The 18,202-nt window shown below is 43.6% G+C and overlaps 1 protein-coding gene across 2 annotated transcripts in view; it reads right to left on the reverse strand.

Annotated features, from left to right (window-relative positions):
* USP14 (ubiquitin specific peptidase 14) overlaps positions 1–18,202 on the reverse strand; it is a 1,988,776-nt gene that overhangs the window by 381,920 nt on the left and 1,588,654 nt on the right. For both annotated transcript variants that reach the window (XM_044065241.1, XM_044065240.1), the window contains exon 12: positions 14,585–14,677. In XM_044065241.1, coding sequence (XP_043921176.1) covers positions 14,585–14,677 — 93 coding nt within the window. The remainder of the gene's footprint in view (positions 1–14,584; positions 14,678–18,202) is intronic.

Consider the following 18,202-nt stretch of genomic DNA (forward strand, 5'->3'; position numbering starts at 1 on the left):
CTCCTATGGAAGAAAAGCTCTTTGAACAGAGGCATATAGCGAAAACCCCAAAAACACAAACCTGTGTGATGGAGTAATGACAGACTTTTGAATGTTCCATTGGAATCCCAGCTTGTGAAAGACACTTCTCACCAAAGTGAGAGATACTTGGTACTTTGAAAAAGACTCTGCAGAGATAAGCAAGTCATCTAAAAACTGAAAAAGACATGGATACTCTTTAGCCTGTGATGAGTTATAAAAAGAAATTATGTACTTACCATAATGTTCTGTGTTGTCTTTCTCATTCTTCCTTGACCTGTGGGTTTCGGATCCGTACCTTGGATCTGACTCGGCTACTTTCCAAAAGCTTAGGTTCTGAACCTAGAGTTTCTCCCCTACCTATAATGCCTCACCTCCCTCCCCCGGTCACCTCAGATTGAATTTGCTGCTATCATGTTTGCCAACAACAAACTATATAGGCAAAGTACAATTACTTCTGAAAACTACTAACACATAAAAGAGAAAGAACAGGAGCTCAACAAGGAACAGAGGTTCCTATACACACCTCTGTCAAATCATATCCCAGGGGACAGGGGGGAAGCAGAGAGGGAAGGTCGAGGAAGAATGAGAAAGACAACACAGATGGAATGTTATGGTAAGTACATAACTTCTTTATCTGATGTCGTCTTCTCATTCTTCCTTGACCTGTGAACAGAGTTCCCAGCTACAGCAAAACCTTGGGTGGCCTTCAGGGAAAGCTATTCCGGATCACTGCAGAACCAAATGCAACTCAACTTCTGGACACTATATCCAATTTGTAGTGGGAAATAAAGGTGTGAGAATTAGACCAGGAGGCAGCTGAACAAATGACATCAATTGAAACTTTGGCCGAAAAAGGCTTGAGAAGTTGCCATAGATCTAGTAGAGTGAGCCTTAACTCGTTGAGGTAACATCTTTGGATTCATAGATAAATTAAATGCAGTCCCTTAGCCATTTAGCTAAGGTAGTCTTGGTAATTGGTTTACCCTTTTTTGCATCCGAAAAGGATATGAAAAGCTAGCCAGATTTTTTTAAAGATTTAGTTCTGTCTAGATAAAATCCTAACTGACTGTGGACATCTAACAGGTGAAGTGTGTATTCTCCTTTGTTTTGGAAATGAGGGAAAGACTGGTAGGTTGACAGATTGGTTTATATTGTTCTCTGTTGCCACTTTTGGGAAAAAAAGGATGGATTAGTACGTAAAGTCACTCAGAAAATGAAGTAAGGATATTTAGAGGACAGAGCTTGTAATTCAGACACTTATCTAGCAAATGTGACAACCACCAGAAAAACAGTCTCCCAAGATAAAAATTTTAAATCTACTTTGGTTGAAGACTCAAAGGAAGGAAGAACCAGGGCCTGCAAAATCATAGTTAGATCCCAAGGGGGTGTTGGATCTTTGACAGGAGGGTAAAGAAGAAAAGACACTAAGAAAAGCCTTGCACGATCTAGATGAGGCGAAGATGACACATTTTCACCTAAATGAAAATTTTAAAATCCTGCCAACTGCACTTCAACAATGGAATGACTGGTCCCCTCATGGAAAATATGAGCTAGAAATTCTAGGACTACTGGGACAGGGGTGGTAAAAGCATCTAAATTCTGCTGTTTCACCTAACTAGAAAATCTCTTCCATTTGCTCTTGTAAATACGTCTCATGGAAGATTTGTGGGAGGAGATCAGAATATTACGGACTAGGGGTGAAAATTTGGCAGATCTAGATATCATTGGAACTGGAGAAACCATGCGGTCAGTTTCATACCTGGGAGATCGGGGTGAATTTGCCTTGATGGATGGGATAGTAGATCCGGTCGTGGATCGAGCATCCACAGAGGGCAAACTAGGTGAGACCAAAGAATGGTGAACCAGATTTGCCAAGGCCAAAAGGGGGCAATTAGGATCACTTCTCTCTTCAACCGGGAGGCTTTCTTAAGAAACTTAAGGATTAAGGTGCGACGGGGAAAGCAATCCGGGAGGGCCAAGCATGGACCAGAGCGCATCCCTGGGTGACTGTCCTGGAGGAGGAATCAAGACGAAGAACCTGCTACACTTGTTGTGGGGAGAGGTGAAGAGGTCGTAGCAAGGTTGACCTCACTTGTGGGAGATCATGTTCACCCACTGATTGGTTCAGGGACCACTTGTGAGGTATCAATAGAACTCTGCTGAGCCTGTCCTCTAGAATGCTGTGCTCCCCCAGAATGTGTGTCGCAATCAGAAAACAGTTAGTACAGATCGGCCACTGCCACACACTCATTGCTTCTTGCCACAGGGGTAAAGATCTGGTTCCCTTTGACTGTTGATGTACCAAACTACTGACATATTGCCCATTTGTATTGCAACTGCCCCTGGAGGAAGGAAGCTGTGAAGAGCCTGCAATGCCAAAAGGACTACTCTCATTTCCAAGACATTGATATGCAAATTGGTCTCCAGTGACGTCCACATGCCTTGGACCATCCAACCCAGGAAATGCCCCCTCACCCTACCTGGGAGGCATCAGTGGTCAATGTCGCTTTTGGGGAAAGAAGAACAAAGGGGCGCCCTTCAAGGACCTCCAGGGAGTGAAGCCACCAGAGGAGAGAATCCTTCCATACTTGAGATAGTTTAACTGCAGAGTTGAGGGGTTGATGAAGTGACCCCTGGACTGCTAAAGTCCAATGTAGAATTCTCATGTGCAGGTGTGCTGTGGGAACAGAGTAATGGTGGCTGCCATGGAACCCAGGGCCCGGAGTACTAGTCTGGCTAGAGGAGATGGGATTGCCAAAAGTCTGTCCGACATGCAGTCTTAGGTTTGTAATGCTGTCCAGAGTAAGGAAAAATTGAGGGCTTGGATGTGTCTAAGTAAGCTGTTATGAAGTCTATGCAGTGAAATGGTTGAAGCTGGGATTTCTCTAGGTTGATTTTTAAAACCAAAATAGGGGCTAGCTGTAACAGGTAGCCCCTTACTTGGATGGGTAGAAGCCTGGTTGGAGCAGTTAGAAGCCAGTTGTCCAGGTATGGACAACCATGGAATCCTTGCATTCTGAGATGAGCTGCGATTATTGCCATGCATTTGGTGAACACAATGGAGGCTGTAGTGAGAGCAAAGAGAAGCACTCTGAACTGATAGTGACTGGCTCCTATCCTGAAGCTTAGGTACCTCCTGGAGCACTTGTCCAGCTTAATGGAGGTAAGTACACACATCCTTCAGATCCACTGAGCACATCCAGTCATCCATTTTTAAAAGAGGCAGAATGGACTGGATCATGACCATCCTGAACATTGTACTTTTTACTGACTTGTTCAAGGACGTCAGATCCAAAATGGCCCTGATGTTCCCCTATCTTCTTTAGTACTAAAACTAATCTTGAGTAAATGCTTGATCCATATTGATCTGGCAGGATCTTCTGGATGACTCTCTTCTGCAGCAACTTTGAGATTTCCATCTCCGCTGCCTCTCTCTGATTGGGGTGGAATATCCGGGGGATAATCTTTGGTTTGGGGGATTTTGAAGAGAGAATTAATTATCCTCTGGATGAGATCCTTTGCACCCACCGACCATTTGTGATGACTAGTCAGGGATCTGGGTGCAAGGATAATCGCCCCCTAACTGCTCCCAGAGAAGGACAGTGGGGCAACCCCTCAGGAGCACTGAAAGCATCTGTTCGAGAAGGAATCTTGAGACCCTTGATTTTGCGGACCCTCTCTGCCATGTGGGTGGCATCTACCATTGTAACTTTTTCCCCCTCTGTCTCTGGGACAATATTCTCCCTGTGACTCTTGAAAAGGAGTCTGAGATTTTTTGAACCACAGCCCCCCCCACCCCCGATTCCTGGAGAAGGATCTGTGGAGGATTGAAAAACAGATCTCGATGGCAGAGTCTTTCCGGCTTTCTCACTATGGAAGAGAGTCTCTCTAACAGTGGGTCAAAACAGAGAATATCCGTTAAAAAATGAAGTGATGTCTCATCATAACATTCCATCTGTGTTGTTCATCTTCTTTCATTCATCACTGATGGGACAGAATCCCAAGCTACCTTGAGACACCTGGGCGGCTCTTATGGAAGAACAATACTGAGTACCACTGAGCCGAAGGCAGCTCTCCCCCTCTGGAGACCACATCCAATTTGTAATGACTGATGAAAGTGTAGTGTTTAGCCCAACTAGCTGCTGCGCAAATGTCATCCATAGAAGCCCTGGAGTGGAAAGCTACAGATGTCGCCATAGATCTAGTGGAATGGGCTTTAACCAGTGGCTTAGGTTCTTTTGTGGAAGAGTAAGAGAAGCGTATGCAGTCCCTTAGCCATTCTGATAAAGTAACCTTGGATACAGAATTTCCCATTCTAAGTCCAGAAAAAGAAATGAAAAGCTGGTTAGACTTGCACATAATTTTGGTTTTCTCTAAATAGAATCTCAGTTGTCTGTGTACATCCAAGGAATGTAGGCAATACTCTCCTTTACTGCAAAAATTCGGAAAGAACACTGGTAGGTCAATAGACTGATTGATGGAGAAGTCAGAAACAACCTTTGGAAGGAAAGATGGATTTGTCTGGAGTGATACTCTGTCCTTGTGAAAGACCAAATAGGCCCTTTTGATGCACAATGCCTGTAGCTCCGAAACCCTGCCTGGCTGATGTAATGGCTAGCAAGAACAAGGATTTCCAAGACAGAAATTTCAGGTCACACTTTGCTGTGGGCTCAAATTGGGGGTTGAGTCAAAGACTGTAGAACTAACGTGAGGTTCCATGGCTCTATGGGCTGTCTGACTGGGGGCCTGATGTGTGAAACTCCTTTGAGAAAGGTTTTACATAAACGTAGTGAGATGAAAGGCGTACCATCCAGCCCATTACGGTAATTCAAAATTGCAGCCAGATGTACTCGTATGGTAGAGGCTGCGGCACCCTCTTCAAAAAACTTAGACAAGTATTGCAAAACTGCTGTGACTGAAGCCGAATAAAGATCTAGCATGTCATCCTTTAACCAGAGAGAGAACCCTTTCCATTTGTCTTGATACAGTCTTCTGGTGGATGGTTGATGAGAGGCCAGGATAATATCCCAAACAGATGATGTGAGATAAACCTGCCTGGCAACTAATGGGAGTGAAGAAACCAAGCTGTCACCTTGAGACTGGACAGATTTGGGTGGCTCAACCCTTGGGGGTGAGCAATCAGGTCTGGAAGAGGGTCCAGAATCCATGGCGGGTATACCAGATGAGGCCGAAGGAAGGGGAACCAAACCTGTCGAGGTCAAAAAGGGGCTATGAGTATCACTTTGCATTTCAACCGATGAGCTTTCTTTTAAGAACTGCGGAAACAGAGGAATGGGGGGATAAGCATAAAGAAGCCCCGTGGGCCAATCATGAATAAGAGTGTCCCTCGGGTCTCCCCCTTTGAGGGGAATAGGGCAAAATAGCTGCTGCACTTGTTGTTCGATGGAGAGGTGAAAAGGTCGCAGCATGGCTGGTCCCAGCAGCCGAAAATTTCTGCCGCCATATCGGGATTGAGGGACCACTAGTGGGGCCGGAGAATACATCTGCTTAACTTGTCCGCAATCACTTTGGAGCTCCCTGGGGATATGCGTTGCTATCAGAAAACGGTTAGAAGCTATCGCCCACTGCCAAATCCTCATGGCCTCTTGACACAAGGGGTAGGACTTGGTTCCTCCTTGATTGTTGATATACCAGATTACTGACATATTGTCTGACTGAATTGCAATTGTCCCAGAAGGAAGAACCGGATGGAATGCCTGCAACGCTAACAGTACCGCTTCTCAGTTCTAGAACACTGATATGCAGGTTGGCCTCCAAAGTGGACCATGTGCCTTGGACTGTCTTTCCCTAGAAATGGACCCCCACTTATTCAGGGACGCATCCGTGGTCACAATGACCTTGGGCTGAGGGGACTGGAACGAGCAGCTCTAAAGTACTGTGTCTGGCCTCATCCACCAAAGAAGGTCCTGCTTGCAGGTGTTGGTTATCTGGATCTGGGAATGTAGAGGGTGATGATTCAGGAACCACTGAGAAGGAAGAAGCCACTGGAGAATTTGCATGTGCAGCTTGGCAAGAGGCACTACCAGGATTGAAGCTGCCATGGATCCTGGGGCCTGAAGAACATCTCTCGCTGAGACTTTGTTTTGACAGAGTATCACCCGGAGTTGAAGCCTCAATCTCTGGAGTCTGTAAGCTGGGAGTGACACCAGATAGGATTGGGTGTTGAAGACTGCTCCGATGAATTCTATCTGCTGGGTAGGGGGGCTAGGTTTGACTTCTCCCAGTCACAGTTAACCCCAAAATCTCCACCAGAAAAAAGTGTGTACTGTACAGATGTTACCAGAAGACGCTTGGTGGGGGCAGTGAGGAGCCCATTTTCCAAATATGGAAACACCCGGAATCCTTTCAGTCTCAAGTGAGCTGTAACCACTGCCATGCACTTTGTGAACACTCTGGGGGCTGTAGAGAGACCAAACAGCAGGGCACGAAACTGGTAATGATTGGCTCCTTAGCCGGAAGCGAAGCAGACTCCTGAAGCACTTGTCCATTTTGATGTGGTAATACGTACCCCGGAGATCTATCAAGCACATCCAATTGCCCTCCCTTAGAAAAGAGGATGGACTGAACCGTAACCATCCGGAATTTGGTTTGGGCAACAGACTTGTTCAAACTGTTGAGATCCAGAATGGGTCTCCAGTCCTCTGTCTTTTTTGGAACCAAAAAATAATCTTGAGTAAAATCCAGATCTGCATTGGTCTGGTGGGACTGGTTGGATGACTCTTTTTTGGCACAGCTTTTCTATTTCTGAAGCTGTCTCTTCCCTCTGACTGGGTAGAATGCTGGGAAGTTTTGTTGGAAGTTTCAGATAAGAAATAAGGGAAATGGTATAACCTCTGGTAATTATACTCTGCACCCAATGATCGGCGGTAATAGAGTGCCAAGCAGCTTGGTGCAGAGAGCAAACGACCCCCGAATGCTTCCAGAGGCAAGCAATTGGGCAGCTCTTCAGGAGCGCGCTGGTAAGACTGTCCAGAGAAAGAATCTCTGGAGCCTTGGTTATGTGGACCCCCTCTGCCTCTATAGGGGTGCTTTCTGGAGTTGTTACTCCCTTTGCCTCTAGGGGTATCACCACCACGTGCGGAGATCAATTCCAGGGTAGCAAGCTGTGAGGCAACTTTGTCCCGTACCTCGTCAGACACCTCTCCTGGGAGTGTTCCAGAGAGTTCTGAGATCAAGTCTCTCTGGAGCCTTGTAAAATGTGCCAAAAAGTTCAGGAACTGAATGGCAAAGGTCGCTGATGCAAACAGTCACTTCCCCAATCTGTCCATGGCCCAGGACTCCATGTTTGGCAGCTGGACAGCAGGATTCTCTTCAGCCAGAACCTTTTTTGTGGCCACAGCCACCACCATAGCGTAGACTGGTAACCCTCTGGACCAGTGTGGGTTCTCCTCGGGAGGGGAAAGAATTTTGTCATGTCTCCGAGGGATTGCCTCAATAGAGTCAGGGTTCTTCTATGCATGTTGCACTATGAGCTGGACTAGCTTGTTGGCAGGCAGGGTCACCCACGAGGTAGATGGCCAGACACAGAAAGCTTGCAGGAACACGGACTCCTCAGAGGAAGGGTTGGAGGGCTTCCAGTCACCCCTTTGCTTTAATATTTCAAGGATGTCTCTGAAGGAGACATCAGGGGGTGACCGTGGGGACCTGTCACCATCATCGTAATCCATGTCTTCTGTTAGAGATTCCTCAGGCGAGTCGATGTGCTTTCTCTTGCATGATCTATTCCATTAGGGCTCCTCAGTGGGGGCTTCTGAAGAGTGGGTACCCTGAACTGGGGTTTCCTGCAGCTTCCCTGCCCGATGTCCCGGGGAGGTGGTCAGTGGCAGCTGTAGCTCAGGGGGAGAAAACTGGGGTTCCGATGTCGGCGGAATGCTTCTGGACACGAGAGCCCTCTTCATCACATGGAAAAGCAGGCCTGCCCGAAGAGGGATGGGAGCCTGGAACCAAGGAGGACAACCTCGGAACCGGGGTCACACCCTGCTCCATCGAACTCACTCCGAGGATGGAGCCTCAAGCCAGACAGGTGCAGACGAGGCTACTGGCAGTGAGGACAGAACCGAAAGACCACACGGAATCATGCCCCGAACCGAGGAGCCAGCAGCCCAATCACGAGATTGAGGAAGGACCAGTTCAGCAGAAACAGAGGACCAAAGGGACAGACCCGGAGCCTCAGTGAGGTCCACTACAGGCGCCGAGGTTGGGGGTTCCGATGAGGACATCGGAGCAGAAGGCTTTGGAACTGGGATGGCCGAAGGAGGAGAACAGGATGGAGTCTGTGGAGAGGTCAACCCAAGTCCTGTCAGAGGATGGGTCTTGGAAGGCATGGGTATCCCCCCTGGCTGCCAACAGTTGATCCACAAGACGCACCACATCAAGTTCTGAAAAGCTCCTGATGGATCTAGTACTCTGGATGGGGAGTCAGGTCAATCTAAGAACTGGCTATACAACTGACCTGAGAACAGGTCTATGGATGGAGGGTATCAGGTCCGTGGTGCATGATCTGCCAGCACCGATGTCTTGAGTTTAGAGACAGGAAGTAGTGTGGTCAAAATCTAGTGTTGCTGTAATAGAGCTAGGTGGCAAAGGGACACTCAGAGCTGAAACAGGGGGTTCAATCACTGCAGAGATAGGCATTGAAGGTGTGCACTGGGCCGAAATGGCCACAGGTGCTGAAGTTGTAGCAGGCGAGGTGAGGTCTACAGTCAGTGCCGAAGATAGTATTGGAGCTGGCGATGAAACTGGCACTGATATAGCAATAGTCAAAGTACTCGGAGCAGACGAGGATGGTACCGAGGAGGCAGACTTATGCTTGGAGGATAACTTTTGAATTTTAGGTTTCACAGACTTACCCTGGTCGACTGCGGTGGTGGTGCTGCGGTAGCATTGTCGCCTCACAATTAGACGTTGCCCATTCAATTCTCAGTTAGAGCGTCTTCTGTGTGGCGATATGCGTAAAAATGGGCATTCCTTCGTTGAAGGTTGTGCGTTAGGCCCGGCAAGCCACCCTTAAAAATCTACTGCCAATCATTAGCGGACCGGAGTTCCGCTGTGGCGACCCCTAACCGGGAAAAGCCGAAAGACACAAACAGACTTACCCTGGTCACCCGAGGGTGAAGAGGGAACCAAATGGGGCCTTTTCTTAACTTTCATAGGAGGAGTTGAGACCTCCATCGCAGAAAGGGCCTCTGAAAAGGGAGATTTAAGCAGTCCCTTCAGAATTAGTTTATTCTTGCGCTTGTTCTGACTGCGTTGGCTGAAACTTTGGCAAATCCCACAGGGAGGCTACACTGAAAGGTGGGGCACCCCAAACAATAAACACAATCATCGTGAGAGTCACTATTAGGTAGTTTACCATTACAGAAGATACAGCATTTGAAACCAGATGTACCTTTCTTATCCGACATCTTGAGAAGTAAACAGAACAATTCAAAACTTAGGAAATTAGATTTAAACACACGCAGACTATATTAACAAACCCAATATCAAAACACACCTAGAGTAGAAAGAACAGGGAAGGAATACCAACTATGGTATTCAAGGAATACCACAAGAGTAAAGAGAAAAGGGCCATACTAGCAATGGTACTGAAAAAGGTTACCAATGGGTAGAAAGAGAAAGAAATGTATCTAAAACTCCTGTAATTAGACAGGAAAAAGACTATAGCTCATAAATTTTTAGAAACAAACAAGCTTTACACACAAAATATCAAAAAGGTTTCCACTTAGCTGAGAGCTTGGCTGAAATGCAGCTTTACAGCGATGCGGCAAACAAGATCTGAGGTAACAGGGAGAAGGGCATTGTGGGTGGAAGCTTAGCTCGAGAGGTTTTGGCTGGAGCGAGCTTGGTAATAGGCCAACTCGGTTCCGAGGGCTCGGAACCAAACCCCATCAGTGATGAATGGAAAAAAGATTAACATCAGATCAGGCATTGACAAAGGATATCTTGAATGGTTCTGCAAAATCACACAGCTGCATCCAGGCATGATGCCTAATGACAATGCCAGAACAGACAGCCCTAGAGGTACACTCTGCTGCATAGGAAATTAACCTCATGGATGCATTTGATATTGATTGTAGAGTGGCCAATCTGGAGGAGAAGGATTTCTTGTCCTCGTCAGACATGGACTCTAGGACCAAACTAGAGAGTTCTGTAATTAAATCCCTCTGTAGCCTGGTAAAATGAGAAAGGTAGTTTAGGGCTCATATCGTTAAGGTCAATGAGGCATAAACTCTCTTGCCTAATCTGTCCATCGCCCTAGGCTCCCCATTAGGGGGGATGGACCGAGGAGCTTTCCTGGGCTATCTCCTTTTTAGTGGCTGCCTAAACAACCATGGCATCTATTGGGATACCCTTAGTCCAATGGGGTCAGTCAGGGGGAGCAGTAAGGATTCTGTCTGCACACTTAGGCATCGGCTCTACAGTGTCCAGATCCTTCTGAGCCCAGCTTGACACCAGATCAATAAATGCATCAGCAGGGGGGGACACCCAAGATGTAGACGGGCCGGACCCAAAAGCCTCCAAGAACACAGATTCCTCGAGGCTCAGGTTTTGGGAAGACCATCCACCTCTATGGCTCAGGATTTCCAAGATGTCTTCAAAAGAGGCATTCTCAGGTGGAGATATGAGGGACCATTCCCCCTCCATAAAATAGATATCTTCAGTGACCAATTCCTCTGGGGAAATCGAGGTGTCTCCTCTTGCACCTCCTCTTCTGGGGAATCTCCTCAGTGTGGTGTTCTGGGGAGACATCAGAGTTGGAAGTGCTTGTAGGCTTTGCTGGGTGGGAGCAGTGGTGAGGTGTCAGACAGCGTTCAAAAGGGACAGAAGTGGATCCAAAACGGTGGGTGCCGAAGATCTCCTCGGCATGGAGAGGACCCTCTCCACCATCTTGAAAGCAGAATGGGCCAGAGACACCGTAGACAGTCTCCCTGGAGCTGAAACTGCCAGGACAGATGACCCCTGAACATGCCCAATCCTCCATTCTGAGAGGGAAGCCAGAGCCTAGCCGATGCTCCGAAAGGAGGCAACGGCTCCTTAAACTTCAGAGTTGAGGTCAACTCCTCTAAACTAATGTAAAGGCTTTGGCTCCAACAGCTGCTCTGCTCTGAGATAGTAGGAACTGAGAGAGTCAGGGTAGGTGCTGGGTTCGAAGTGAGTTCCCACTATCGACTCAGACACCTTGGCTCTCAGGGCATTTGGATCAGAGGGCTCCAAAACAGCAAGTCGGATCGGAGAAGGAGCAGGAATTTAAAGGGTGACTGTTTGCCCACACTACCGGTAGGGAATGGGGCTGGTAATACCCTCATCTGGATTTGCGTCTGAAGGAACTGCCCTAGGATCAACCTATGACTTCGAAAGTCTGTGGGTTGACCTGACAGACGATACTCTGGAAGGTGGCCTGCCCCCCCAATCCTCAGGGGACCTCTCTCTATGCGAGGCAAACATGCAGCTGGAGGAGGCAGCTCCGAAGACAAAGCAGCTCAGGGTCGAGGACAGGAATGTCTGGACTTACTCAGATCCGAAGCTCTGGGATCCAATGCCTTGGGAACCTTGGCTGGAGGCTCATCAGAAGAGGATTAAGCACACTTCTCCGGGGGAACATTTCCTGCACTGGCTATGTTCACAGTGCTTCTTGGACAGGGTTGAGCCCCTGTAGAAGAACAAGGGGGAACCTGCTGATTGGGCCAAAGGAAGTAGAATGCCCTTCAGAATGAGCTTGTTCCTTCTGTCTGCCAATGCCCGTTGATGAAAGCCCTCACAGACAAAGCAGGAGGCCATTACGGTAGGCAGGGCAGAGATAATACATGCACTCCATGTGGGCATCAGAAAAGGGAATCTTGTGCCCAAAGGAAGTGTGCTAACGATTTCTCAGACATAGCACAAAGACAGAAGGGAAAGAAGAGAAGAACAGAAGTTCCTGCCAAGAACAGACCAGCATACAATAAAACACTAAGCTATATAAATACAGATTTTTTTTTTAAAGAAGGTTGGGTAGAATAGGAAAAAGGAAGGCTAAAAAATTACAGAAAGTTAAAGTATAGCTTACAGTTAGAAGCCCAAAAACACCTCACCAGAGCTCAGAACGATGGACCGCGATGCTTCTCCTAAGAGTGGCAAACAAAATCTGAGGTAACCACGGGGGAGTGAGTCATTATGGGGAGGAGCTCGAGTTTCAGACCCTATGCCTTTGGCAAGCGGCTGAGTTGGATCAGAGATTCGAATCTGAAAACCACAGGTCAAGGAAGACTGAGAAGACATCAGATCTGGGAGCTAGATCTGTGAACACTCTTGGTGCAGTGGATAGTCCAAAGAGTAAAGCTGAGAACTGATAATGGAATCTAGACACACACACCCTTAAGAAAAGCCTCAACTCTGGAAGAATAGGGATGTGATAAAACATTTTAAATCTAATAACATAAGAAGCAAACCAGTGGCATATACTCCACTAATAACCAAACAAAAACCACCACCAGTGTCCGGCTGGGAAACAATCACATCAGGCGTGTCAACACCAACCACTTTAATAATCCAATTTAGTGAATTTATATAAACAAATAAAAATGCTTCCATCCTCTTAATGCAGGACTGTAAAGTATGTTTACTAGCATTTTGCTGAGGTTGTTTATTTTGTTTTTTTGTCAAAATTTTATGAAGGGTTTGAGAATATCTTAGAAATTTAGAAAAGAAAGGCTGAAAAAACAAGAGATTGCCCGGATCACCTTACCACTATCACCACACTTTTTGATAACATCTGCAACAGAGGGACCACAAACTAATCTGTTTCCATTCCAAAGGAAAATTTAAAATGTTATTTTTCATATCAACTGGGATGTTCTGAGAATGTAACCAGACAAATCTCCTCAAAACAGTACCAGTGACCATAGCCCTTGCAGAAGTATAAGAATCATACGCATGTTTTAAACAATGAGTTTTGACTTATAAGACTGAAGAAACTACAGTAAACTCTCAGTTAACTGGCACCCATGGGGATTGGTAGATGCTGGAAAACTGTAGTTTCTGGTTGCGGGAGAGTTACTATTAAAAATAGGCCTAACTAGTATTGTACTCGATAGTATTTGTTTGGTTTGACTTGTTCCCAGGTTGGGGAGAGGAATTTATTCCTGTCTTCCTTTTTAAAACTCTAAAAATGTAAGGTTTGTTTCTGTTGAGGGGAAACAAAGTGCAATACATGAAACTTGTATTTCTTTGATTTTTTGTTTTCTCTGGTTGCTTGAGAGTGCTGGTTAATGGGCAGTTTACTGTAGACCATTTAAAGCAGATTTTTCCTACCAAGAAGAAACTACAGACAAAACATTCCTCATACTTTTACAATTAGTCAGAATATGCTTTAAAGTATGAGCCTGACAATTCAAAACTTGTCAATTACTTTCCGATCCTGGTGAGAAAGTGTAGGATTAGAATTAACTAAATGTTTAGCAGCAGTAGAATTAACTAAAGCTATAACTGCTGGGTCAGACTTGGGATGGGTATATAAATACTTTAAAGACTGATGAGTTTTATACAATCTATCTGCCTTTTTAGGGTCAGCAGGCTGACTATCGTGAAAATTACAGGCAGTGACACACACACATCCTCCAGTGCTAGCGGTGAAGGTTCAGACAAATTCCATTTTGCAACAGCTAATAATATTTTCTGAGGAATTGAGAAACCTAATGTTCTCCCACAGAAAATAATGTTACATTCTGGAAAAAATCAACCCACAAAGAGAATCAGATACCGTGCTTATCTTTGAATCAGAGATCTGAGGAGAAAACCATGCATCTGTCGCTTTATCTTCCAGAGTCAGAACCTTGAATTTCTTCAGGAAAAGAGGTATCCCTTTTTTCCTTTACCAGAAACCACTTATAAGAAAGGTCAACAGCCTGAATTATACCCTGAGATAGATCTAGTAAACTACTCCTTTCAAGAGAAATTTGATAAGGAGCAGATACAGGTCTAGTTTTTCTTCCCTTCTGATGGGAAAAATGGTTTTCAACTACTTTTAAAGTGACAGGAAAAAACTGTAACAGTACAGTTAAGTCTCATGTCAGTCTGTTAAACTACAAATTCCTGGATACAAACAACTATCCTAACCAAAAAAGAACATTTAAATAATAAATTTAAAATGCAGAATGTTTTCCCCCCAAAAGGAACAACCTGCTCAGCAAAGGAACATCACAAGCCCTTGAAAGCCTGTAGCAGAGTGATCGCTTCAGCAGCAGGAAAGCACTGAAGGGCTTAGTGCTCAAACCTATGTTTGCGCTTGACAGGGTATAATCCATATAACTAAGGTTACTGCTGCAGGGATCAATATCATAAATATCAAAGACTAATCTTTTCAGTTATTCTCAGCATACTTGGACCTTGGTTTCCTAAAGCCATATAGCTGTATTGATGAGTCAGTCAATTAGGATTCCACTAAAGTCAAAAGTAGGACCATAAAATGTTGCTTAATTTTTTTTTTTTCAATTTATCTACCTTATGAACATCAGACAAATTGACAGACATAACTTTAAACAGAATACACTGAAAATGTACTAACCTTCAGTACTTTGGCATTTACAGATTCCTTTCCCTTGTAAAAGAATCGAACCATCTGAACGGTCAAATAGGCTGGCAAACGTCGTATTTTAGACTAAAAATACATATGTATATATGTAATTAGGATCTGCATTTATGCAAACAAGCAACTCATCATTGATCAAAACACACTTTAATGTAATACTAGTTTTCTAGAACAATTAACTCATTCACTTCAATGAAGCTCAGACATTTTGCACTGTAACTGCCAATGGATGGAGTTTAGCTTTTTACATAATCAAATGATGTCTTCACATTTCAAACTAGTAAGAAAATCCAAGTGACACAACCAGCAAGTAGAGCGTAATACTAGCGAGGCAAAAAAAATGTAAAAACACTAATAAGCAAGGATATACGCTGGTATATTGTAGCCAAGTGTCCAACTACACATTGGAGAGTGAAATGAAGTGGATTATCAGATGCAGGGTTGATCAATACCCTGGTTTGAATGACAAGGTACAGGTGAAACCGTTTTTAAGAAGGAGAAGGCTCCATGTACCTAACCACTAGAACAGAACCTGAGGTTTAGGTTTATTTTATTATTCCTTTTTGTGTGTTGTCATTTTCTATATTTATTGTCTACAGTTAAATTATTGCTCAACAGCCTAATTTTGTAGTGACCACTTCAACAAGAAGAATAACCATTGGCTTTTAAACTATTTTCAAATTATTTTCACATTATTTTAAATGTTTATGGAGTGTATGACACTAGACAGTACATCTCAGATATTATATATTACATATTTTAGTACTGAATGAAATGCAGGCATATGTGTGTGCATATATATTTATATTTATCTTAAAGAATGCACTTTTTAACAAAGCATTTTTTAACAAAGCTGTTTAATGTTGTGTTTTTAAATGAACAAAGCTGTTTAATGTTGTGTTTTTAAATGATGTTTAGCGCTTTAAGCTTTTTTTACTGTCTATTGACTGACCAATAGCGTTATACAGTAGGATATTTAAATTGTAGTCCTGTTGCAATGCAATGTTTGAAAGTCTGAAGAAGCCTACGGGTGAAAGCGCTTACTAAGAATAAAAGATTTGTCTCCACATTACTTTCTAAGCGTGGTGGATTTCTTATGTGAACGTTTTGTGAATTTAAGTGGTTGGACACTTGGCTACAATATACCAGCGTATATCCTTGCTTATTAGTGTTTTTACATTTCAAACTAGATCTCTGGATCCACAGAGGTTATGAAATAAGTATAAAGCAAACCCTTCAGCATAAACTACTTTTAAAGTGGCAGTATTATTTTGGTTCTAGGTCTTAAAGTCACAGTAAACACAGTAACTATTAAGTTTGTAATATTTTGTAAACAACTTCCAATATTGCAGCAACCACTCAAGTTACACACATACTGTCAGCAACATTTTATTCATCTAGCTACCAGTTTTCATATGAGGCTAAGGAGTTCTGTGTTACTTGGTTGTTGAGATATTTAGAAAAATGTGAAAATTACATCTATATAAATTAATATTATAAAAACAACAGTTAATATCTCTTTACCTGCACTAGAGAGCTATCAAATATTAATGCCCTTGAGTTGAACATTGTGTAAGCTTTAAGATTAAATATTTTAAAACCTTGTACATAGCATGGTTTTGGAATTATTGATGCAAATATAAACAAGCAATATTTGATGCCTAGAGGCGTCAGTAGGAGTTAACTGTAGATGGTGTCACTCGGATGTAATGACTTAAGTTTTTCAGCTGATTAATTCAACCCTAAACTTCACTGTGTTCTATAGTTTATACAGCACTGTTGCCTTTCCCATGTCAAAACTACAAAACCAACTCTGGCCTTCACTACAAGTTCAAGATTATTCTGTCATTAGCCATTCTGCCAAAAGCACTTAACATGCAAGCTACAGTGTGTAATATAAATAAAAAATAATGTACTCAACATACCAGCTGAGCTGAGACTCCCATCAACCTTAAAAGCCTAAGCAGCAAAACCATGGACTGATTTCATGAGCACTGATATATAAAAACATTCTACTCCAGACCAGCAACAATGCAGTTTTGTCAAAATAAGATCATGTCGGTATGGAGAAGTAAACTTCTCTGGGAAAATCACTGAAGCTGTAGACTGCTGCCATGCAATTATATACAGTGAACCTGGACCTGGCTAAAGTTTTGGACACTAGTCCCTGTACTACAGTCTGCAAACTGGCTTGCAGACTGCATCGTCAACAAAAAAACAATCCACAGATGGTGTTCGCTATTTATTCATACCAAACAAGCATCTGGTGCACCTCGGCATATCGCCTTCAAGGATAATTAACATGATGCACCAACATATTTATATACCAAGTGAACCATTGGAAACACCTCATCATTATCCAATTAAATAATTATATACATTAAAGGGACTATTCAAATAATCCTGCTACACATCAAATGTATCAACAAAATAAAATTGTCAAGGTATCATGACATTTATACAGTCATAATATTTGCCTCCAAATTTAGATGCCTAGGGTATAAAGTACCATAGTTTAAAAATAAATCTGCTTTCCAAACTATGTAGCCTATACTTTAGATCACCACCTCTAATATTATAAGAGCTGGCAAGTACACTAAAAAAGAATGTATTATTATTACCCCCATTAATATCCTACAAAAAGTTTTGGCTTCCATCATTACCTCAGCCAAAGCAGGAATTTTTGTGGGCACAAATTTAGTTCCCCTCTTTAAAATACTAATTGCATTTTCTGTTAACGATATGTCAGACACATTTACAATTTTTAACTCCTCATTATTATAAGCAGGTTCAAAAGGGACATTTTCAAAGTCATTGCTTATATCAAAACATCTTAGTATTTCTTGCCTTTTCTTCCATTCTTCCGACCCTTGCATTGGTTGTTTTTCGGTGGCGAAATGCTGTTGTTGGCCCCTGAAGAAAAATGAAAGGAACCTGAAGCATTGACATCATCCAAGTTCTCAAAAGAAACACTCTTCTTAGAGAGCGTTTCAACTGAAAAAGCCAACGAGTCCCTTAAACATGACTTCCTGCTGGCATTGTCTGTTCTTCCACGATGTTGGTTTCGCTGAATACGTGATCCACGCTGCCACGAGAAAATGATTCGGCTCCTGAAGTCCTCCAAATCACAAATCAATTTTCTCTTCTTACGTGCCAAAACATTCACTTCCACCTTGTCCAGTTCTTTTTTAATCTCACACATCTTGCTAGAGAACACACTACTAGATGAATCTTTCTGTAGTTTAAGTTGCATTTCAATAATTTGATCACGCAGCTTACCAATGGTTCGAGTGTTCTGCTTAACCAAAATATGGAGCCATTCTAAAGAACAACGCACAGCAGCTTGCTTCCATTCTTCCAGTAGATCTTGTTTTTCCTCTTGAAAATCCCATGCAGGAAGTGGATTAATTCTTAGACCCCATGAAGCAACGTTCGATTCAATATATTTCTCCAAAAGCTTGGTATCATAACAGAGATTGATCTCTTTTGCCATCAACCTCTGTAAATCTCCATATTGCAGGCTAATGTCAGCATCTTCAGAAATAGACCATGGATCATGTGCCACCAGTTTAGCCTCCCTTTCTCGCACAAGTT

This window comes from Protopterus annectens, chromosome 3.part0, assembly GCF_019279795.1.
Source record: "Protopterus annectens isolate FY-2018-M chromosome 3.part0, PAN1.0, whole genome shotgun sequence".
Lineage (NCBI taxonomy): Eukaryota > Metazoa > Chordata > Ceratodontiformes > Protopteridae > Protopterus > Protopterus annectens.